At 41.8% G+C, this 23,204-nt stretch overlaps 1 protein-coding gene and 1 non-coding gene across 2 annotated transcripts in view; both read left to right on the top strand.

Moving 5' to 3' along the window:
• The window catches only part of AVEN (apoptosis and caspase activation inhibitor), a 175,334-nt gene that overhangs the window by 28,788 nt on the left and 123,342 nt on the right, over positions 1-23,204 (top strand). The window contains exon 2 of the mRNA XM_037133160.2: positions 9,823-10,000. Within this exon, the coding sequence (XP_036989055.2) occupies positions 9,823-10,000 (178 nt within the window). The remainder of the gene's footprint in view (positions 1-9,822; positions 10,001-23,204) is intronic.
• On the top strand, positions 11,665-11,772 carry LOC119040282 (U6 spliceosomal RNA). The gene has a single exon (XR_005080818.2). It is a non-coding gene; the product is annotated as a U6 spliceosomal RNA (small nuclear RNA).

The raw sequence follows: 23,204 nt of genomic DNA on the forward strand, positions 1-23,204 counted from the left end.
CTCTAATAGCATAATAAATAAAAAATAATCTAAAAAAGATAAAATCTTTCAGTTAAATTATTTAACAATGAAAGTTTATACTTGAAGGCCTCTTCGTATCTTTCGTTATTGTGTATGTCTCTATAGTCAAAAGATGAACACAGTGAAACACAATCTTTTAGATCATAACTACACCAAGAATCAAATTGTCTTAATTATGGTTCCTTCTTCACTACAAACATTGTTGACATTAACTTAGTTTGTATTAGAATTTTACTCACAAGGTTGATTAACTTGGTAGTTTTAAACCTGTTTTAGCCTGCATTCTTGCATGATGTTCAAGTTGTAAAGCAGGTGAAATGAACCTGATTCTATTGCTATTCTCCCCTTCTTTCCCACAAGGACTCCATGTAAAAGGACTTCCAGGAAGTATATTTTAAATCTCAACTAGTGCAATTATTGCAGTTTAATTTCCCAGGCCACCCTTAAGTCACGGAAGCATAGAACTGTGAAGGTCTTTATGGTATGTCCAGCCCTTGCGTGGGCTGCCGGCAAGTGGTAATTACCTTTCTCTGCCACCTATTTTTAGCCAACTCTCTGAAACAAGATTACCCACCTGGGAGAGATACAAGGACTTGGAGAAAGATACAGTGTAAGGGTTCGGGATGAGTGGAGAGGCCTGTGAGAAGTGTCGCTGATCAGCCGCTTGGAGGATTGGGGCCCGTTTTCTCTGTTCTCAGTTCCCTTTGCGCCCTCTTCTCGCCCTTGTCACAGGGAGGGACAGGAAAAGGAGTTGTCAGTGAAACTCGAGTATAGTCTGCATCGCTTCTCCCCATTCTTGATGGCCGCGGTATTTTGGAGCTCAGTGTACACTGTTCTGGGTTCACTAGGTAATTTATATATATCCATATGTTGCATTTGCTCTTTGTGCACATATGATCCTGCTCTAATGTGCATGTTATTTAATACACAGTGACAGATGGAAACATGCTATGTACTATGTATACCTGTACACTGTGTAATAGTATGTATATTTTTATTTTTTAAAAATGTATTTATTTTTAGAGAGAGGGGAAGGGAAGGAGAAAGAGTGGGAGAGAAACATCAATGTGTGGTTGCCTCTCATGTGTCCCCTGCTGGGAACTGGCCTGCAACCCAGGCATGTGCCCTGACTGGGAATTGAACCAGCGACCTCTTGCTTCACAGGCCCGTGCTCAATCCACTGAGCCACACCAGCCAGGGCTATTTTTATTAATTTTTTAATTGAAATGTAGCTTCTTGAAATAATATGTAGAGCTATTTTTGCTGGAATGTTTTTGTGATACCAAAGCTGCCAATGAACTCTTTAATCATAATGCTTTATGAATTTTTCTGTTGTTAAAAAGATAATTTTTTAATAGAGAAGCAACTGTTGCTGCTTATGACCCAAATGATTATGTAAGATAAAAAAATGGTCTGTAAATGTAAAAGCAATTGGATAATTAATAATACATTTTAAAGCTTGATAACATTAAAAAATTTTAAAGTAGAGCCAGTTAATGTAATTTCCAGGTTACACGCATTGTAACAGTTTTGGTTGGATGTGTTTGGCGTCAGCTGAAGTTCACTTCCGGTGACTTGGTGACTTGCCGTCTCCCTCCCACCTTGCCATCCCGCTCGTTTCCCTCTGCCACGAGATTGCTGCCTTTTGTGAGGAACACGGGAGGTTGTTGAAAACTGTGCGAGTGTTTCCAGCCTCCTTACTAGGTTCAAAGCAGGAAAGCCTTTTCTACACCCCTTGGCTCCAGAGCAAAGCGAACCCTTCAAAAACTAGGTTCCTGAGTACAAAGGCTGTGAATGGGATCTGTTGTCTGATGTTACGTATTATTAGTAACTTCCGACATCTGCTGGCTTATCTGAGGGCTCTACATAATAAAGATCATCTTTAAAAAATATATATATATATTTTAAGATTTTATTTATTTATCTTTGGAAGGGAAGGGAAGGAGAGAGGGAGAGAAATATCAATGTATGGTTGCCCCTTGTGAGTCCCCTGATGGGAACTGGCCTGCAACCCAGGCATGTGCCCTGACTGGGAATCGAACCATGGTTGCTTGGTTCCCAGGCCCACGCTTAATCCACTGAGCTACACCAGCCAGGGCCTAAAATATATTTTCTCTATTTCAGTGTCTTTGTTTTTGTTTTTTTTTTTCTGCTTGTCCTAAAATATATTTTATTGATTATGCTATTACAGTTGTCCCATTTCCCCCCTTCATTCCCCTCCACCCTCCACACCCCCCCCACATTCCCCCCTTTAATTCATGTTCATGTGTCATAAGTTCTTTAGATTCTATATTTCCCACACTACTCTTACCCTCCCCCTGTCTATTTTCTACCTATCATCTATGCTACTTATTTTCTGTACCTTCTCCCCCCTTCTCCTCCTTCCACTCCCCTGTTGCTAACCCTCCATGTGATCTTCATTTCTGTGGTTCTGTTCCTGTTCTACCTGTTAGCTTAGTTTGCTTTTGTTTTAGGTGTGGTTGTTAATAACTGTGAGTTTGCTGTCTTTTTACTATTTATATTTTTTATCTTCTTTTTCTTAGATAAGTCCCTTTAACATTTCATATAATAAGGGCTTGGTGATGATGAACTCCGTGAACTTCACCTTATCTGAGAAGTGCTTTATCTGCCCTTCCATTCTAAATGAAAGCTTTGCTGGAGAGAGCAATCTTGGATGTAGGTCCTTGCCTTTCATGACTTGGAATACTTCTTTCCAGCCCCTTCTTTGCCTGTAATGTCTCTTTTGAGAAATCAGCTGATAGTCTTATGGGCACTCCTTTGTAGGTAACTGTCTTCTTTTACTGCTTCTAAGATTCTCTCCTTCACTTTAATCTTGGCTAATGTAATTATGATGTGCCTTGGTGTGTTCCTCCTTGCGTCCACCTTCTCTGGGACTCTGAGCTTCCTGGACCTCTTGGGAGTCTATTTCCTTTGTCAGATTTAGGAAGTTCTCCTTTATTATTTGTTTTCCATTTGTTGCTCTTCCTCTTCCCCTTCTGGTACCCCTATAATTCAGATGTTGGAACATTTAAAGATGTCCCAGAGGTTCCTAAGCCTCTCCTCATGTTTTTGAATTCTTGTTTCTTCATTCTTTTCTGTTTGGTTGTTTCTTTCTTTCGTCTTTCTGGTCCACTCCATTAATTCGAGTCCCAGTTTTCTTCCCATCACTATTGGTTCCCTGTGCATTTTTCTTTATTTCACTTAGTGTAGCCTTTATTTTTTCATCTAATTTGCGACCAAAATCAACCAATTCTGTGAGCATCCTGATCGCCAGTGCTTTGAACTGTGCATCTGATCGGTTGGTTATCTCGTTTGCTTAGATGTATTGGCTCTGGGGCTTTGAGCTATTCTTCCATTTGAGCCACTTTTTTTTTTTTTTTTGGTCTGGTTGCCCCTATTATGTGTGAGCAGAGGAGCCTCAGGTGTTCACCAGGGTGGGGCAACCTCAGTTGCTGGGTTGTGACACTGTATGTGGAGGGAGGGGTCAGAGAGGGAACAATGGCGTTTGTTTCTGCTCTCTCTCGGATTTCAGTCCCTTCTGCCCCTTCCACAAGCAAATGGGGCCCTTCTGGTGCTGGTTCTGGGTGGGTGGGCTTGTGTACGTTCTAGGACCCTGTGGGTCTCTCCAACAAACTCTCCTGTGACGCTGGGAATCTCTCCAGGCACCTCAACCCCCACAAGTGTTTTCAGTTAGTGCTTTCAGGTTTTATTTCCCGTTGCTGGAGCCCTGGGTTGCGAGGTCTGTCTCACTGCCTGTTTTCGCCTGGTTTATCTGTTCATCAATGTGTGACTGTGGTCAGCCAGTCGCCTTGTGCGCCTCACTGGGTCTGCTTGTTGCCACCCTGTGCCCGGGGTCTGCCTACCACTGCCTGCATGCCTGGGTCGCCAGCCACCATTTTTTCCTGCCACGATCCCTCTCCCCCAGCCGCCGACTCTGCCCCTCTTACTGTGTGGATGAATGGTTGTTGGACTTCTGTACAGTTCCATTTTGTGTCAGTTCTGGGGTTTTTTTTTCTAAATTTTTGTTGTCCTTAATTTTGGTTGTATGAGGAGGCACAGTGTGTCTACCTATACCTCTATCTTGGCCGGAAGCTAAAGATCATCTTTTAAATATTTGCTTGGCAGACTATTGCTTTTTTTTGAATGAAAAGATAGAGGATATTTTATTTATTATTTACTCTGTTGTATTTTTTTTTACATCACCTTTCAGTCGCCTTACCTCCCCTGCCCCTGCCCATTTAAAATACGGGATATTTTAAAGAGAATGTTGCCAAACATACTTTTCATAGGCCAGCCAGTTAAATTCAGCAGGTTGTAAGTTGGTGTTAATTATAGTTGTACATTAAATAGGACCACAGCCTCAGTGAATAAGTCTTTCTATTGGTTCTGTTGTGCAGACAGTACCTTTTGTCTAGTTGCCTTATCCATTATTACAGGTGGGGTGTTGAAGTCTCCAACTATCACGGTTACACTGTTTCACCCTTCAGTTCTGTCAGCCTTTGCTTCATGTGCTGTGTGCTATTTATTGTTAGGGTGTGTTTGTATGTTCATAGTGGTATCTTTCTGATATATTGACCCTTTGGTCCTTGTATAATGTCCTTTATCTCACAACAATTTTGCCTTAAAGTCTGTTCTTCCTGATATTTGTGTAGTCAGTACAGCTCTCTTTTGCATACTATTGGCATTTAATTTTTTCCATCTGTACTTTAGTGATATTTCTATCTTTGTGTCTCCTTAGACAGCCTAAGTTGTATTTAAAAATGTTTATTCTGCTAGTTTTTGCCTTCTGATAGAATTGTTCAGTCTATTCACATTTGTTGTTATTGATACAATCAAATATTTGTCTGCTCTCTTACCTTTTGTTTTCTGTCTCATGTGAATTTTGTTCCTCTATCTCTCCTTTGCTGCTTTCTTTTACGTGAAGTGAATATTTTTAATGTAATACTTTAATGCTCTATATAAATGTATAAAATGTACCATATACATTTTAACTTACCAGAATCTGCTTTAGATTTATAATAACTTAATCCCAATGAGATAGAGAAACATGACTCCTACATAGACTGTTCCCTTCCCCCTCCCATGGTATCATACAGATTTACACATTATAGAACCAGCAATACATTGTTGTGATTCTTACCTTACGCAAGTTTATATCTTTTAAAGACTGTGAGAAGAAAGAGGAGCAAGCACGTACTTATAGCTTTCGTTACGTGAGCCTTGTTTCCCGTGTCCAGTTTTGCTCATTTGTTTCTGTGTGTTGAGTGCCAGTGTGGGGTCACCTCCTCGGGCCAGTGCAGGCTGCTCCCTCCCACCTCCTCTGAGCTGCTGGGCCCCTAACACGTGGGAGGTAATCACGCACACACTGTTTCACAGAACTGCTGTTAAACTCGTGCACGAGAGGAGAGGCCGTATCGGGTATATGACCTGCAGGTATTTTCTCCCATTCGGTACATTTTCCATTCAGTTGGTTTCCTTTGTGTGCAGCAGCTTTTCATCGAATAGTTGATCTAGTCCCACTTGTTGATTTTTGCTTTTGTTGCCTTGGCTTTTTGTGTCAAATCCAAAACATCATTGCCAAAACCGATGTCAAGGAGCTTATGAGCTATGTGTTTTCCAGGAGTTTTGTGGTTTCAGGTTTTTTACTCAATCTGAGTTGATTTTTGTGTATGGTGTGCTTTCAGTTTTCTTAGCACCATAGAAAGACTGTTCTTGTCTACGGCCATACCACCCGGAACACACCCGATCTCGTCTGAAAGAGTGTTCTTGGTTTCTTTGTCATAAATTAGTTGACACGTAAATAAATGTGTGTGTTTATTTCTGGGCTCTTTATTCCATTCCATTGATTTATGTGTCTGTTCTTATGACAGTTATTATCACTGTTTTGATTACTAGAGCTTTGTAATATAGTTTGATATTTTTCTTAAGATTGCTTTGGCTATTTGGGGTCTTTTTGTGGTTCCGTGCAAATTGGTTCTATTCGTAGATGGTTTGTTCTATTTCTGTGAAAAATGCCTTTGGAATTTTGGTAGGGATTGTACTGAATCTGTACATTGCTTTGGGCAATAGGGACATTTAAACAATATTAACTCTTCCAGTAAATGAGCGCAGAATCTTTTCTTTTGTGTATTCTTTAATTTCTTTCATCAGTGTCTTGTAGTTTTTAGTATATACCAGACAAATTTCAGAATGATGATGTTAATATAATAATACTGTGTGTATGTAGGGGTGGGCAAAAGTAGGTTTACAGTTGTGAGTATGTGAAACAGAGTTTATTCTTATATTATGTGTTTTTTCATACAAACAACTGTAAACCTACTTTTGCCCATCCCTGCATTCATAGCTTTCATCAGTATTTTGTTAATCTGTTCTTTCTGTTCATCTCAGATTGCATATTTCATTTTGTCTCAGCTCTTTGCAGAATGACCCAAACATAAAACGGTTAGGTGTTTTTATGGTACACTTTTCTCCAAGTTATATCAAGTGTCTTCTAAACTTCATTACTTCTTACTGCCCTCTTGTGATAGCTGCTGTTCTTGTTTGGAAACTGTCCTCGTTTCTGCTGTTGGTAGGGATAATGAGACCCTTGTTCAGTGATATTTCTAAGTTGGGGATTAGTGTGAGTCATTCAGCTCTGCAAAGCCCAGCCTATTATAAAGTCTGTAAGCATTAAATGGCGATGATGGCAGGAGTTTAGGTCTCCTGTCTCCCATGTCCGTGCTTGTCTTTCCTTAACAGTTCCTCAGGTGTCTCAGATCATAGCCCTCTTTCACGTCAAGCTCGTTAGTTTGCTCAGGTTTACATTTTTGCCACGTGTTATAGCTATGTTAGAAATTTTGAACTAACTGGGGAAGTCTCTCTAAACTCTGACTACCCAGTGGGCCAACAAAAGAATAGTAGATTTTCCAGATTAAACCTTTCTAGTAGTTTCAGCTCTCGTTCTAACCCCCATGTCTCATTAGTTACAAAGCTGTTTTCTTTAGAATGTTCCTGGTGTTTGTTATTTAAATGGCAGATCTCATTCAGTTACATGCTGCCTTTCCTCTGCTAGCATCTTTTCTTTCTGAGAAACTTTTGGTAATAGCAGGAAACCTCCAGGGTTCAGGCAATCGTTGTAATGGCCTAGGTTATAGATTGCCTTTTTTTTTTTTTAATGCTGCCAGGAAGGTTTATGATGATATTTGAGGGCTGAGAGTGATCTTTTTTTAAAAAAAATTTATTGACTATACTGTTACAGTTGTCCCATTTGTTTCCTCCCCTTAATCCCCTCCACCCTGCACCCACCCACATTACCCCCCTTAGTTCATGTCCATGGGTGGTACATATAGGTTTTTTGGCTTCTCCATTTCCTATCCTAATGCTTAACATCCCCCTGTCTGTCTTCTACCTACCATTTATGCTTCTTATTCCCTGCATCTTTTCCCCCCTCTCCACTGATAACCCTCCATGTGATCTCTATTTCTGTGATTCTGTTCCTGTTCTAGTTGTTTGCTTACTTTGTTTTTTTTTAGGTTCAGTTGTTGATAGTTGTAAGTTTGTTGTCATTTTATTGTTCATAGTTTTTAATCTTCTTTTCCTTAGATAAGTCTCTTTAACATTTCATATAATAAGGGCTTGGTGATGATGAACTCCTTTAACTTGACCTTATCTGGGAAGCACTTTATCTGCCCTTCCATTCTAAAGGATAGTTTTGCTGGATAGAGCAATCTTGGAGGTAGGTCCTTGCCCTGCATGACTTGGAATACTTCTTTCCATCCCCTTCTTGCCTGCAAGGTTTCTTTGAGACATCAGCTGATAGTCTGATGGGAACTCCTTTGTAGGTTAATGGCTCTTTATCTCTTGCTGCTTCTAGGATTCTCTCCTTCATTTTTATCTTAGCTAGTGTAATTATGATGTACCTTGGTGTGTTCCTCATTGGGTCCAACTTCTTTGGGACTCTCTGGGTTCCCTGGCCTTCCTGAAAGTCTATTTCCGTTGCCAGATTGGGGAAGTTCTCCTTCATTATTTATTCAAATAAATTTTCAACTTCTTGGTTTTCCTCTTCTCCTTCTGGCACCCTTATGATTTACATGTTGGAACATTTAAAGTTGTCCCAGAGGTTCCTAAGCCTCTCCTCATGTTTTTGAATTCTTGTTTCTTTATTCTGATCTGGTTGAATGTTTCTTTCTTCCTTCTGGTCCAAACTGTTGAGTCCTGGTTTTCTTCCCTTTCCTGTAGGTTCCTGTACATTTTCCTTTATTTCGCTTTGTATAGTCTTCATTTTTTCCTCTATTTTTGCCACTGTACTTGACCAATTCTGCATCATGATTACCAGTGTTTTGAACTGTGCATCTAATAGGTTGGCTGTCTCTTTATCACTTAATTGTATTTTTTCTGGAGCTCTTATCTGTTCTTTCATTTGGGTCTTTTTTTTTTGTCTTGGTGTGTCTTTTACGTAGTAATGGGCGGAGCCTCAGGTGTTCACCAGGGCAGGGCTGTGTTATGACGCTAATTGTGGGGTAGGGGTCCAAAAGGGAACAATGCTGCTTACTGGGCTCTCGGCTGGCTTTCAGTCCCTTCCTCTGCTACCCACAATCAAATTGGGCCCTTTGGTGCTGATTCCAGGTGGGTGGGTTTGTGTACGTTCTAGGACCCTGTGGGTCTCTCCAAGGAACTCTCCTGTGAGGCTGGGAGTTTCTCCCACTGCCTCAGCCCCACAGGTGTTTTCAGTCAGAGGTTTGAGGCTTTATTTCCCCGTGCTGGAGCGCTGGGTTGCGTGGTCTGTCTTGCTCCCCAATTGTTCCTCTTGGTTTATCTGCATACAAATGTGGGACCACCTGCTCTGCCAGCTGCAGCCTCTCTCAGTACGCAAGCCGCTGACTTCCTTGCACAGGTCCTCCGGCTACCGCCTTGCTGTGAGTCCTCTCTGCCCTGGTTGCCTGTCTTTGTCCCTCCTACCAGTTTGGATGAATGTTTCTTCCTTAACTCCATATTGGACTTCCATACAGTTTGATTTTCTGGCAGTTCTGTTTTATTGTTGTTGTTGTTGTCCTTTTGGTTGTGCAAGGAGACAAGGTGTATCTACCTATGCTTCCATTTTGGCTGGAAGTCTAAAATAACATCTTTAATATAATCAAATATGTAGTCATTGCTCACCTTCCTTTGGTTGTCTCATAAGAGATTTTCTCTAATTGTATTTGAATCAGGGTGCGAAGGACATCACACCTGCTGATGTTCATTAAGCCCTTTTAATTTACAGGTCTTGTATTCCTCCTCCACCATATTTCCCCCTGCAGTTTATTTGTTGACAAAACTAGGCCCTTTATTTTTATAATTTCTCACATTCTGCATTTTCCTGCGTGTGGGAACTTCTCGAATGTATCTGAGCAGGGTTCCCATTTAAAGCTTAAAATATAACTTTTATTGAGTGTTTATAAAATCTGTAAATTGAAGGGGTTGATTTCTATTCTGAAGTCCTCTGAGTTTAAGACTCTTACAGCTTTGATTATTTCAGTAGGAGGAAACAACTATTGAAGTAGGATACACTGGGATAGGGGTTGGAGATACCAGTGACACACAATTTTTTAGGTAGGAATTGCCCAGATTATCTTCTCAAAGCTCAATGAAAATTTACCCTAAAAGTATAGTCTGGTGTAATGGGGTTATCTTGAAATATTATATAATATCCTCAAGAGCTTGGTCTGTAAACGTGCTTTCTAATGTGATCCCTGTGTGCTATATATTTTTTTGGTTTTATTTTACTGCTGAGACTACTCGGGTCAAGATTTACAGTGACTATTGATTTGTCTCTAATGATTGCAGGTCGAAGATGACAGTGATGCAGAGACCCATGGAGAGGAGAATGATGAACAGGGAAATTATTCTAAAAGAAAGATCGTCTCTAACTGGGATCGATATCAAGACACCGACAAGGGTGGCGATGATGAAAGTGGAGAGTCTCAGAGGGGGACAGATTTCAGCGTTCTTCTCAGCTCTGCAGGTAACGCATTCCAGCTGCCCGCGTGCTGGTCCGTGCTGCAGCAAGTCGCTTAGACGTTTATGTTCCTTTTTCAACGGCATCTTAGTAACTAGCAATTCACCGTTTGCCCTTTGGATTTTAAATCCAAGTAAGGGACAGTGTGTCTGGTGCTTTGCAAGGAGAAATGGCGTTTCTTTAAGTGGAAGTCAGGGTTTCTGTGTACTGATGTAGATGTCTGAAGTCGTGGTTGCGGTGGATCAAAGTCTTCATAGAAATGAAAAACAAAATGCTGATCTAGGCCCCTCTCAAGTGAGCAGTCTGAGAAACAGCCCTGTTTTCTTTGATTTCAGATGGATTGGTGCTTAGATTTATAAAAAGCTTTACAGGTTTTCTAGAATATATGTTCTTTTTTTCCCTTATTTTGTAGCCAGGAATGTGTGTATTAGTGGATATGCACACATTAGACACATATGCACCTGAATACCAAAAGTTTTCTTTTTTGCTTTGCGTGGCCTTCTGTTTCAAGAGGGTGAAAAACATTCCTTCCATGACCGGCTGTGTTTTTAGGATTGACTTCACCTTGAGTGATGTGCAGCAATGCGAAATCGGAGAGTAGTTAGTTACAGAAAATTATGGGACAGGGCTGGTTGTACAGATGGCTACTTCCTATTGGGTGAGACTTAGGAATTTGAAGGATGAATGGAGAACAGATTAGTGGTTTTCAGGGGTTAGGGAAGGGCGGGTGGGAGGTCACTGTGGCTATAAAAGGGCAACAGTATGGATGCTTGTGGTCCTGGTACTGGTCATTATCTTGATGGTGGTGGTGGGGACACAAACCCAGGCAAGTGATACCATATTGAGTGGAACTTAAATACGTCCAGAAAGGATGGCAGATAACCTGGGGAAGTCTGAATAGGGTTGGTGGGTGCTGCCAGTGTCGGTATGTCCGTGCCCGGTTGTGGCGGTGTACGCCAGTTTCACAAAATGTGACGCTCGGGGACCATGCTCCAGGCATATGAGATTTCTCGGTATGCTTTCTCACAACTGCATGTGGATCTACAATAACGTCAATAAAAAAATTGCCAGGTTAAAAAAATGTAATGGATTAACACATGAGAAGCAGTGAAATAAAATGAAAAGAATGTTTTCAGTTTTGAATTCCCTCTTCCCCCTTTTATGTTGCTTCTGAGTTCTACCTTTTTTCCCATCTGCCTATATTTTTGAGTGCCTGAACCAGACTAAGACTCAAAAGTGATGAATTCTCTCCCAGTCGACTAGTTGGAAAAAAAGAGAGAAGTGGAGCGACTTAGAGTGTGAGTCAGAGGAGCAGGTTCTGTCTGGTGCCGTCATTTTTGTGGGACACGCAGTGTGACCAGCTTAGGTAGAGGTTGGCCGATGCCATCCAACTCACTGACAACTCAGGGGCAGGTGACTCATCTTTCTGCCAGTCAGATGAGTATTTTTCTCTTGTCACCGGCATTTTGGCCAATTAGAGGTTTAAAAGCACTTTCATTCAAGGTTGGAGAAGTATGAAATGCGTGCTGTTAGCTTCAGTTTTTATCAGTTCTGCTAAAAGATTTATGGGGAGCACCGAAGTAGTGCAATAAAATTATCGTGTGGACTTAATTGAATCAGTTGTTCAGTCAGCTACGACGGCGGTATCTGGCAGTGAAAGATACTGCCTAGAGCTCCCTTCAGCAGCACACACACTGGAGTTGCAACCAGAGGAGGAGAGATCAGCTTGGCCCCTGCACAAGGACGACATGCAGATTCCTGAAGCCTTCCATATTTTTTAATGTCAACTGTTACTGAAAATAAAGATACTGCATAAATATTTGAAAGTGATTGAGAATTCTAATCTAAGCCAGCAGTTATGTACACTAACTTATGATTTTGCTTATTTATTTTAGCATTTATTTATAACTTAAAACGGTGTGATTTGAGTCTCATAGGTGTTTTTTTGTACTCTCGTCGCTTACTGATTTCTGAAGTGGCTTGTTTATCTGTGGTGGGTTTCTTGGTACATACAGTGGTCACATCTTTTGATACATTTCTTCCCTGCTCTGCTACTGATTTATTATTTTCCTTGCACACAGCATAAACCTAAGACAGAGCTGCCGTGCTTTCTTCACACGTGTGGAGTGGAGCAGTAATACCAGTTTGCTTTTCAGAGGTGGAGGTTCATTCTGTGGCCATAAAATATTAAGAATATGCTCTCGAGAGGCTGACCATACTTCTTGGAGTGATTCTCATTTTCAGTATACTGCCCTTGTTTGTATAAATAAGCACACAGCCCAGGAAAAAATGTTGCTAGTTTGTTAGATGTGCACATCGCAGACTTTGTAGGTATTTCCAGATTGCTCCCCAAAGTGATGAGCTGTGACTGGAGATGTCTGCCAGTGTGTAGCACTCTTAGTGGTAGCCTTTTTAATTGTAGCCAGTTGAGTGAATGGTGTCGAGTTGTGGTTTGTTTGGCAATTATTTGAGCGCCCACTCTTTGCAGGTACTGTTTTAGAAGCTGAGGATATGGCAATGCACAGAATGGACAAAAACAAAACAAAACACCTGTGACACGGAGTTAACATTCTAGAGGTTGGAGGACACAATAAAGAAAAATATGTAGATCTTAAATGGTGATAATTGCTCAGGATACAGATAAAATGGGGAGATGCTGTTACAGTTTAGAAAGGGTGGTCAGTGAAGGTCTTACTGAGAATATGACATTTTGAATAAAGGCTTGAGGGAGGGGAGGGTGTGGGCACTGAGGATCTGTGGGAAGAGTGTTACTGGCAAAGGAATAGCAAGTTCAAAGGCTTTGAGTCTCTGAGATGAGCAGCCACTGGAGGATTTTATAGAGAAGAGTAGTGTAGCTAATTCATATCTTAACAGGATCCCTCTGGCTGCTGCTGTGCTGGAGTAACCTGAAGACAGGTGATGGGGGGGAGCAGGTAGACCAGTTGGGCTATTGCAACAACCCAAACAAGCGTTGTTGGTGGCTGTGGCCAGGGTGGTAGAAGCAGAGGTGGTGAGAGATGGTTGGGTTATGGGTCTGTTCCGGGGGAATTGCTCGTATAGGTCTTGTGAATGTGGGGAGTAAAATAAAACCAGGCACAGGTGTGACACCAGCTTTTTTGCCTCAACAGCTAGAAGAAGGGGATTGCCATTATTTGAGATGGATAAAACTACGGGAGGTGCTTGGTTTTGAACGTGTTAAAATTGAGATGCCAGCTAGACCTCTGCATTCATCACAGCTACGGAATAAATGGCACATGCAATATAATTAGAAGGAAAGTTCTAACAAAGGAAGCACTTACAAGGGTGTGGGTAGGATATAGGGAGAGCACAGGGATAGTACAGTGGCGGGGGCAGGTAACAGCGGAGAGGTTACCACCCCTCGTTGCCGGAACTCTAAAGGAGAGATTCACGGAGAGCGGTCTACCCTGAGAGGAGGCGTCACCTTTGGTCAGGAGATCTAGCCAGTGACGGTGACTCCACAGGGAGAGAGACAGGGAGTAAATACTCTGGTCTTTAACTCCCTTTCTCCTCCATTCTCCTGCCAGGGCTTCCCGTGAGCTTAGCCTACTGCAGGCCACAAGGCAAGGGAAGCCTGTTACTGCCATCCAGGGAGACATACACTCCTCGGGCAGAACAGGGAGGCAAAGCTTGGAGGGTGACTCTAGAGAAGCAAATGGAAGAGACCCGGCTCAACACCCACCACCAAGTGCCAAGTGGACGACTGGATGAAGGCATCCGGGGTTCAGCATCCAGGTCTGGGCTGGAGATACGCATGTGAGCGATGCAAGCCCTGAGGTGATGTTTAAAGTCGTGAGAAGGCATCAGACGACCAGGCAGTTATTAGCCAGAAAGTTCTGAGCCCTGGGTGCTGCAGTGTCTGGAGATGAGATGAGAAGAGAAGGAACCAGGGGAGGGGGCCGAGCATTTGGGTTCTCCTCCCGAGAACGAGGAGGCTGTGGCGTCTTCGTGGTTCCAGGAGGATGGAGGCTTGGGGTCGCATGCAGCTGATGACAACCAAAACTGATGGTTGAATTGGACAACATGAGGTTACTCGTGATCTTGACTCGGGGAGTTCTGCTGGAGTGGTGGGATAAATTCTTTCTTGGGTTTAAGAAGTACATGGGTTTAAGAAGTAAGCACAAATAACCCTTCGTTTTAAGGAGTTTTGTTATGAAGGGAAGGAGAGTCATCCTGAACTGTGGGGAACGTGGGCTAAGACACATTTTTTTAAGGATGGGAGATGTAGGTGCATGTTTATTTGTTGATAGAAAGATCCCGAAAAGGGAAGGCGTAATTGGGAGTGAAGTGAGAACTGCTGGTTTTGTGTTCCGCGGCACCCACGGAGCGTTGGGATTGATTTTGCAGGAGGAGGGATTGCCCGTGCAAGGCAATTGCCCGTACAGGTTTTCACCTGTAGTCAGAGAAAAGGCAGAACACGTGGGCGTAGACATCGGTAGGAGGGTAGATGTGATTGGGGCTCGTGGAGGTTCTCATCTAACTGCCTCTGTTCTCTTGGTGAAAGAAGAAAGCTGTGTGTGAGGGCCAGGGAGGAGCAGGGAGCGAGCAGGAGGTTGATGAAGGAGGGAGCAGGGCATGGCCGCTGGGTGTTTGTAGAAGAGGGCCACGGGAGCTGGTGTTTGGAGCCGAAGGTGAGAACGGGTATTTCTCCCTCATTCGCTTCTGCAGCACAGGTGCACATAGAGGGATGGACAGTGGGGTTTAATCGTGGTAACAGTTCATCCAAGAAAATGCAGTGAAGTGAGAGACACGAAAGCAGGGAGTGGAAAGACGGGCCCTGAATTTGAGCCGGGTGGGCGGGAAGCGCAGGCACGGGGAGGAGGAGGTGGGTAGTGGTGGCTGGTGTCCCCAGGGGGCTGCAGGTTCCTCTGTGCACAAGGGTTCTCGACCTCCTTGTAGGGGGATGACTTCCAAAGGCAGGAAGTGGTGGTTGCAAAGTCTGATGCTCGATGTTGACGTTTGGTGAGGGCCGGTTTGCAGATGTTAGTGGTGATATATTTTGGTTTGCAAACAACAGTGACTGGTGCTGGGCCCATGGTGGGGGGAGGGCGGAGAGCTCCGTCTGTGGAGGCTGGCTGAGCATTCTGTTTGCTGTTCTTGGTTTCTTCTCTGAACTGTCTGGACATATTCTTTGACCATTTGGCTTGTTTCTTACTGACTTACAGATATTTTTAATATATTCTTGGTAATTATCTTTAGATGTTTATAATTATAAATTTTTAATATGAAGCCTATTTTTACTTTTGTGATGGTGGCATTCAGTGCACAGTTTTACATTTTAATGTAATTTATTGACTTTGTATATTATGGTTTATGCTGTTTTACGCCTTGTTTGAGAAACCTATTTTTTCCTTAAGATCATGAAGTGTTTTACTAAAAGTTCAAATTTTGTTTGTTTTCTGAAGTATATTAAATTTCATTGGCTGCTATATATTTTCACAATCCTTTGATTTTAAAAAACAATTGGAGGTATGATTGACATGTAAAAGGTTAAAGGTTGTACAATTCAAGAGTTTGGGGATAAGTATACGTACACCTGTGAAATCACCACCACCACGGAGGCCACAGACATGTCCATCACGTTCCAGCTTCTTCCCGCCCCCTTTATTACTATTATTGTGTGCATGTGTGTGTGCACGTGTGTAAGACCAGACAGCATGAAGTCTACCCTTGTAGCAAATTTTAAGTGGACGGTGTGGCATTGTTAACTGTGGGCACAGTGTTGTACAGTAGGTATCTAGGGCTTATTTACCCTGCGTAACTGGAACTTTCACATCCAGTTTATAAATGTTAGTGAAGTAAGGTGGCATAATCACTTTACTTTGTATCTCATCTTTGAAAGAGTATGTAATGTTTTAGCTTCAATTTTCTGTTGTTCTTTATTAGTATATAATTTCTTTACTAAGTACAAAGTACAAAAGTAACCAAAGTTAGAAGTAAGTTGTCTGCATTGAACGTTTTGATGTTTATTATTGGACGTTTAAGTTCAGCTGTGATGTTACAGTCTTTCCTTTGTCAGTGTGGCTTAATCTAAGGAGCACGCAGAATGGGTCTGGATTCCAATGCTGTTCTGTTGTGTGTCTAGCCTGAGACAATAGTTTCTCTCAATAGGACATGCAAGAACAGGAAGAAGTACTTGATTTGATGATGTTGGCATCTTATCTGAAACTTATCGTTGGTTTTAGTTCTGCTTTAAATATAACCATGGTGCCTAGATTCAGAACTTATCTGATTTTTTGTTGTTGTTGTTAGTTTAATTAACTGTATTTAATGAAGTCAAATAAAGTGTAATTTTTTCCCCCTTGAATGTTAGACATATAATAGTTGCCAACAGAATTGAGCAATGGATGCCAACAGAATTTATATATCCTCATGTTTTCTGAGAAATTAGAAGTTGTTGGGTGTAACTGATTGTCGAGTCTGTTTAATGAGTAACCAGAGGTGGTGGTCTGAGTCTCTGAGCATTTAAAAGCGGACAGTTTTAGGTTAGTCATGAAATGAAGTCTGCTCCGCGTTCTCCCACTTTGCCACCTGCAGCTGTTCCTCTGATTTTCTCCTCATTCTCAGTGCCTGCCACGTGCCGTGAAGGATGGACGTGGTCCCTGGGATGTGTGGTTCAGACTTGGTGTCTCAGACTGTGCTGCGAACCGTTCTTTACACGTTGTTTTTTGTTCGAGTTGGCTGTGCCGCACGCACCCTTCTGCTGCAATTCTGAAATGCCGTTTTGGAGGCAGACCTCTTGCTGAGGGTGCATCCAGCTTAATGTGTTGTTTTCTCCTGGTAGGATTTCCGCCGGAAGAAAGAACTTTTGCAGACCAGTGATACATTTAAAGAGTAAATTTCTCCTGCACACATTGTTGGTGTGTAAGTATGTTGGTATATTCCCGTTAGAAGATTGCCACTTTCCAGTGAAGTGGAAGATCCAGCACTTCCACTCTTGGAATTAACTTACCCCAGGCAATGCTGGCACGGGCGCCCTGGGAGGTATGCGCCCCGGGAGGCGTGCGCGCCCAGGTCCGTGGCGGTCGGTGTTTCAGAAGAGCCAGAGACAGAAGCAACACAGATGCAGTTAACGGTGGAATTAACGCATAGATGAGTGGGTGAGCCTCTGGTACATAGTGAGAAGTGAAAACAAAAAACCTTGTCTACCCGCACCGTTCCTCAGTGGTATTTTATATAAAGTCCAAACACGAGAAAAAAGTGAGCTCTGCTCTTCAGAGATTTATATTTAAATGGTGAGATGAGAACCAAAGAAGAGATTATTACAAAAATAACCACTGTGCCCGCCCATCTGAGAGCTGAGGGGCGATGGGGGGAGCAGCACACAGCTGGTGTCGAGGGGTCGGGAGGCTTCTGCGCTGCCAGTGGTCCTCTGTTTCTTGACCTGGGTGATGGTTGCTTATGTTTGTTTAATAGTTCTTTAAATTGTATACGAGTATATACAATATATTATTTATTTGGTTTACATTTCTCTGTACAAGGGGGAAAGTCTGATACTGATAGAACTTTGGATGCCCACGCAGACCACGGGCGACATTTCTGCAGTGGGCGGTGTCAGAGCGCCCCCCAGCCTGCGCCTTCAGTGCGCAGTGGCCACCCTGCCCTGGGTGCGTTTCTGGCCACGGGCAGCAGTGGCTCACGCTTCTAGGTAGAGGACAAGGGAAGGGGCTAGTTTGTTTGAAGTCATGCTTTTCTTGGTAGGACTGGGAGCCTTCGGATTTTTTTTTTTTTTTTTAAGGACTGTCCCTGTAAGCCTCTGGAACATAATTATGCCTTCAGGTTTTCTTCTTAAACAGCATTCTTGCAGTTCTGAGTTATATTTCACAAGCTTTGAGACTGGTATCATATTCTCACCTAACACTGAGGCATAAAATATTAGATCTTTAAGCAATTTTTCCACCCCTACTTTTTTCCCCTAATGATGAGTCATTAAATTAATGACATATGCTTTATCTATTTCTTTTAAGATGTCACAGATAACAAGAGTTAGAAGAATGTTTACAATGTGAGCAGAATGCACTGGAGCAATACTTAAGAAAATCATGACAAAAAATCTAGCCCTGGCTGGTGTGGCTCAGTGGATTGAGCTCCAGCCTGCACACCAAAGGGTGGCCGGTTGCATTCCCAGTCAGAGCACCTGCCTCGGTTGCAGGCCACGCCCGGGGCAAGGTGGGGTGGGGGGTGGTTGTGAGAGGCAACTACACATTGATGTTTCTCTCCCTCTCTTTTTCCAACCCTTCCCCTTTCTAAAAAGAAATAAGTAAAAATCTAAAAAGTTAAAATTAAATCTATAAGCTCTGTTTAAGTGGATCAAATAAAAATGAAATAATCAGACTATATCAGCAGAGTTGTCTATGCATATTTTTATTTTCACGTAATTTTATGAAAGGTCAAGTTTGTGAGGGGCATTTTAGTATAATGACTTTTCTGGGGGACAGGCTCTGTGTCTGTTTGCCCGCAGTTGGACTGAAAGGGAAGAGAAAGCCTATCTGTCTGGCAGCTTCCGCTTTTAAATTAAACTCTGGACTCGTTTCCCATGAAGCAGCAGGATAGTTGTATTGCCCTCATCAATCAGTTTGCTTTTTTCTCTTTTTAAATGGTATGTATTTTATTAGTTGTACTAGTACATTTTCATATTATAAAGGCAATTTAAGAGCGTGAAGAACCTTCTTTTGACATTTGAAGCATTTGAAATAACACAAAACAGAACTATTCGTTAAAAAAAATCTTTTTTTGTGTAACGACAAAAAAGGGCAGGTTTAACCACACACAAGTCTTTCCTGTCTTGCAGCTGGACATTGAAGGGGCCTAATTTACTGGCCTTTTTTTTTTTTCAAACTTCCAGAGGTACAATGTGGAGAAACGTGTTTGCTAGACCTCGGTGGGTCCTGTTTTCTGTTGATTTGAGGCAGGCTCTTCTTTGCCTGTTGGTGCTGGTCCAGCGGCACCCTTTTCATCATGAGCATCGTCAGCGTTGACTTTCATTCTCTTTCCCAGAAACTGTACTTTTCCTTTAACAGACCCAGCCTGGGCGGCTTTAATTCCTTTTCGTCTGTGACCTTTTCATTTCCATTTGTGTAGGGATTCTCGCTGATCCTTGGGGATTTTTCCAGGACTGCTCTTTCTATCTTTCCTGGGCCTTCCTACATCTCTTCTTTGTTCCGTAAATGTAGGCTACCGTTCTGGCTTCCTAGTCTTTCTCTAGTGCTTCTGGTAGCTTTTTGTTTAAATGGAATCATTCCCTCTTGTGTTTCTCTGATAAAACCTATCCACTTTATTTCCCAACGTTTTGAGAAAAGGAAGTGTGGGTCTTCTATATAGGTCTGATCATTTAAGTCAGCCCCAAATTTCTGTGACTATCCAAGCTTCTCTTCTGGAGTTTTCATTTCAGCATCCATAGTAACTCTGTTATTCTTCACTAGCTCTTAATTTAGCTTACACTTTATATTGCTTTCTTCATTTTTTTTTTTTGCAAAGTAATCTTCCTTGAAGAGTATTAGAAGGCATGTATGTTAATGCTTCTGAGCAGGTGTCTTTTTAGAAACTTTTTAGCAAATCCAGGACTATCAGATACTGCAAATATTGATCCCTTAAATGTTTGATCCCTTCGTGTAATGTTTTTTCTCATTTTAAGATTCTGTATTTGATCTTTATCTTTTAATCTTTCTTTTATTTCACCAAGGGTTATACCAGTTGAGAAGCCGTTCATGTAGATGGGTCTATTTTTACATAATTTAAAAATATTTATTAGTCATTAGAAAGACTTTTCATATTCATGAGAGAGGTTTGCATGGAGAGCTGCTGATTTTTAGCTTTATGTTCATTTATTCCCATGAGTTTTGTCTTTTATTTTGTTAATGCTTCTATTAAAATCTCTCAGGCAGTTTAACATGTTGAATTTCATTATCTCTAGAGGTGTCCCGCTGTTGTCCAGTTTGATCTGTTGCTTTAAAATTTGTCTCGTGGCAGCTTAGTCAGCAAAGTAACACTTGGTTTGATGACAGGTTTTGGTCCCTGAGCAGCCATTTTTTTTGCTGTCATTTCCATTTCAAACGCGTGGGGAAGGCTGTTGAGTTGCAGCACACCTTGTACAGGCGTCCATTTCCTACCAAGTGAGGCCCCTTATTTACTTTTGTTAGCATTTGAATTGCTGATTCTTTTTAGGTTTTTCTGAAGAGTTGCCAGGACACACAATTCCCGTATACCCTTCACCTATAGTGATGTCCTTTTTCTGTTCCAAATTAGGACACTACTTTGTGACAGTTTCTGTCTTTTCTGGTCTTGGCACTGTCGAAGAACAGTTAGGTATTTTGTAGGATGTTCCTCAATTTGGGGTTTTCTGATATTTTCTCATGATTTGACTGAGGCTGTGGATTTTGGGGGAGAAATACACAGAGATGCCTCTCTTGCTGGATCTTACCCGTGAACCCATGACACCAACATGACCTCACTTTGATCACGTGGTTTAATATGGTGTCCGTCGGGTTTCTCTGTTGTAGAGTTACTTCCAGTTATCTGTTCACTAGATGAGTGACCAATTCCCGCTCACCCTCACAGGGATGGGAACTAAGCTTTACCCACTGGAAGGAGGGCTATTGAGGAATTGGTGGGCATATGTGAAAAGAGTGACAGTGAATAATAATTACCTTGGGGGAGGTATTTTGATGCTATGCAGATACTCTAATTTTTTTTAAAGGCTCAGGGAACCCAGTTCTCTCAGAATGAGGCAGAGAATTGCATCAGATAAAAGGTCAAATTGTGGATGAATGGGTAAAGAAGTGGTGCATATTACGAGTATACAATGGAATATGACTAGCCATTAAAAAGAAATCTTGTCATTTGCAACAGTATGACTGGACCTAGAGGGTATTGTGGTGAGTGAAATAAGTCGGAGAAAGACAAACGTCAGATGATTTCACTTATATGTGGGATTTAAAAAAAATAAATGAATAAGCAGAACAGAAACAGACTCATAGACAGAGATAGTGGACTGGCGGTTGCCAGAGGGCAGGGGGTTGAGAGGATGGGTCGAAAAGGTGAAGGGATTGAGAGGTACAGACTGGTAGTTACAGAATGGTTATGGGGATGTAAAGTACAGTATAGGGAGTGTAGTCAGTAATGTAATAACTAGGTACGGTGCCAGGTGGGTACCAGATTTATTAGGTGATCACTTCATAAATTATATAAATGTCTAATCATGGGGTTGTACACCTGAAACTACTATATCAACTGTATATCAACTGTAATTAAAAAATAAGTTATTTTTTAAAAAGGTCAAATTATGTTGACTAAGTACTTGACCTTTCTGTTTAAGCTTTACTGCAGAGCCATCTGTATTATATATGGTGCTAGTGGTCCTGTTCTTGTGTTATTGACTCTTCTGTCAATTTTTTTGAAGAGTGGAATCACTTATATTAACTGAATGGGGTTAATGAGGATACATTTGAGAAACAAGGTAAAACATCAATAACTGATTTTAATTTCTTCCTCATTAATCAGTAACAAAATGCTTATTTTATCTCTTAGCTTTTGTGGCTACCAAGTGAGAAGCTAGAGATACAGGGGTTGGCAAAAGTAGGTTTACAGTTGTTCATATAGAAAAATAACAATAATACAAGAAGCAACTGTAAACCTATTTTTGCCCATCTCTGTGTGTGCATACGTGTACAAGTATGTATATGTATATATGTGTGTGCATGCATGTATACATGATTACATATGTACATATATTGATATTAGTAGCTCCATTCCAAATGACTTGTATCACACGTCTCAAATCCGTTAGTCAGAAAATCTCTAGTGTTGCGCTTCTTTATGCAAGAGGCAGTTATGGTGCCCTGTGGAATCAGGAGGTGCGGTCTTCTACAAGTTACCCCAGCAGGAGTCGATAGTGAGGAGGCAGGTTTCGGCAAGCCAGCAGTCACCCCAGCACACACCAGCTACTCTGCCGAAGTTGGGGCAAGTCTGTAGCCATGACTGTCCCGGCTGCTGTCCGGACAGCGGCCGGTCCAGAGAGGGGGTGTGGGTAACGTTTTTAGACTCCTTAGGGGGAACACATCACGACATTCTGGCCTATGACATAACTGTTTATTCCTCACTGCTATTGTCAACAGCTCCATAATCTAAATGTATTGTTCAGATATTTCAGTTTAGTAAGAGGAAATCTGGAGCAATAGTATTTGGTACAGAGCCGGATACAGGGAAGGATTTCTAGCACTTAAAAGAATTGTAAAGTCTTAAATATATGATCAAGATTTGGCAGCGGTGGTTTAATAGTAGTCAAATTGGATTTGACTGCCATACTGAGGTTTTGCCTCTTAACTGTATATTATCTCTTTGCTCCAGAACAGATCTTTTGTAATGTGCTATTGTCAGAACTATTTTCACTTCCTCTCCTTCCCTTCCCTTCCATTTTTCTTTCCTTCCCTTTCTTCCTTCCTCTCTCTCTCTGTCCCTGTCTCTCTCTCTCTTTTTGCAGAAGGCAGCATTTCTGATTCTCTGCGTCATTAGAGTAGGGTTAGGGTGGGAAGGGGTAGGGGTTGGGAGAGGGAGTGGTCTTGCAGGAATTTGCAGTGGGGAAGGCAGCACTATTGTGGTATGTACTGGAGCCAACTTCTGCATTAGGTTGAATAGCAATACCTACTTAATTTGGGGTGGAGGGAGTAGTTGAGGTGTAGGCATAAATGTTGTAAAATAGTTCTTTTTATAGAGCACCTGGCTGGGTATTTGGTACATTATATACAGTATTTTATCTAATCAAGATAACCCTGGAAAGTCAGCATTGGACCATTTTATAGAGGCAATTTAAGCTCAAGAAAGTGAAATGACTTGCCTAATGTCACATAACTAGTATGTGATAGAACTGTAGTACGACTTCCTATTTGTCTTACAAAACCCACCACTGTTCTTTGTACTGAGCTGTGTGCCTTCTGCAGAATGCTTGCAGCTGGTTCTGCAGTGACAGGCTCTTTGGATGTATAGAAAACCGTCATACGGTTTGGAATAGTTATGTCCCTCCTCCGTAATAGAAACAAGACAAGACACACATTTGTCTACTTTGAAAAAATTATCTTTGTTGGATAGTTTGGTGCCTTTTGATCTGGCCATGACTATAAAAACATTTCTTACTTGTACTTGTGTCACTTATACTGAAAAATATAAAAAAATATGGATTTATTTCAGCTCTCTGGCT

Source organism: Artibeus jamaicensis, unplaced genomic scaffold (genome assembly GCF_021234435.1).
Source record: "Artibeus jamaicensis isolate MK-2021 breed Jamaican fruit bat unplaced genomic scaffold, CSHL_Jam_final contig_1132, whole genome shotgun sequence".
In the NCBI taxonomy this organism is placed as follows: Eukaryota; Metazoa; Chordata; class Mammalia; order Chiroptera; family Phyllostomidae; genus Artibeus; species Artibeus jamaicensis.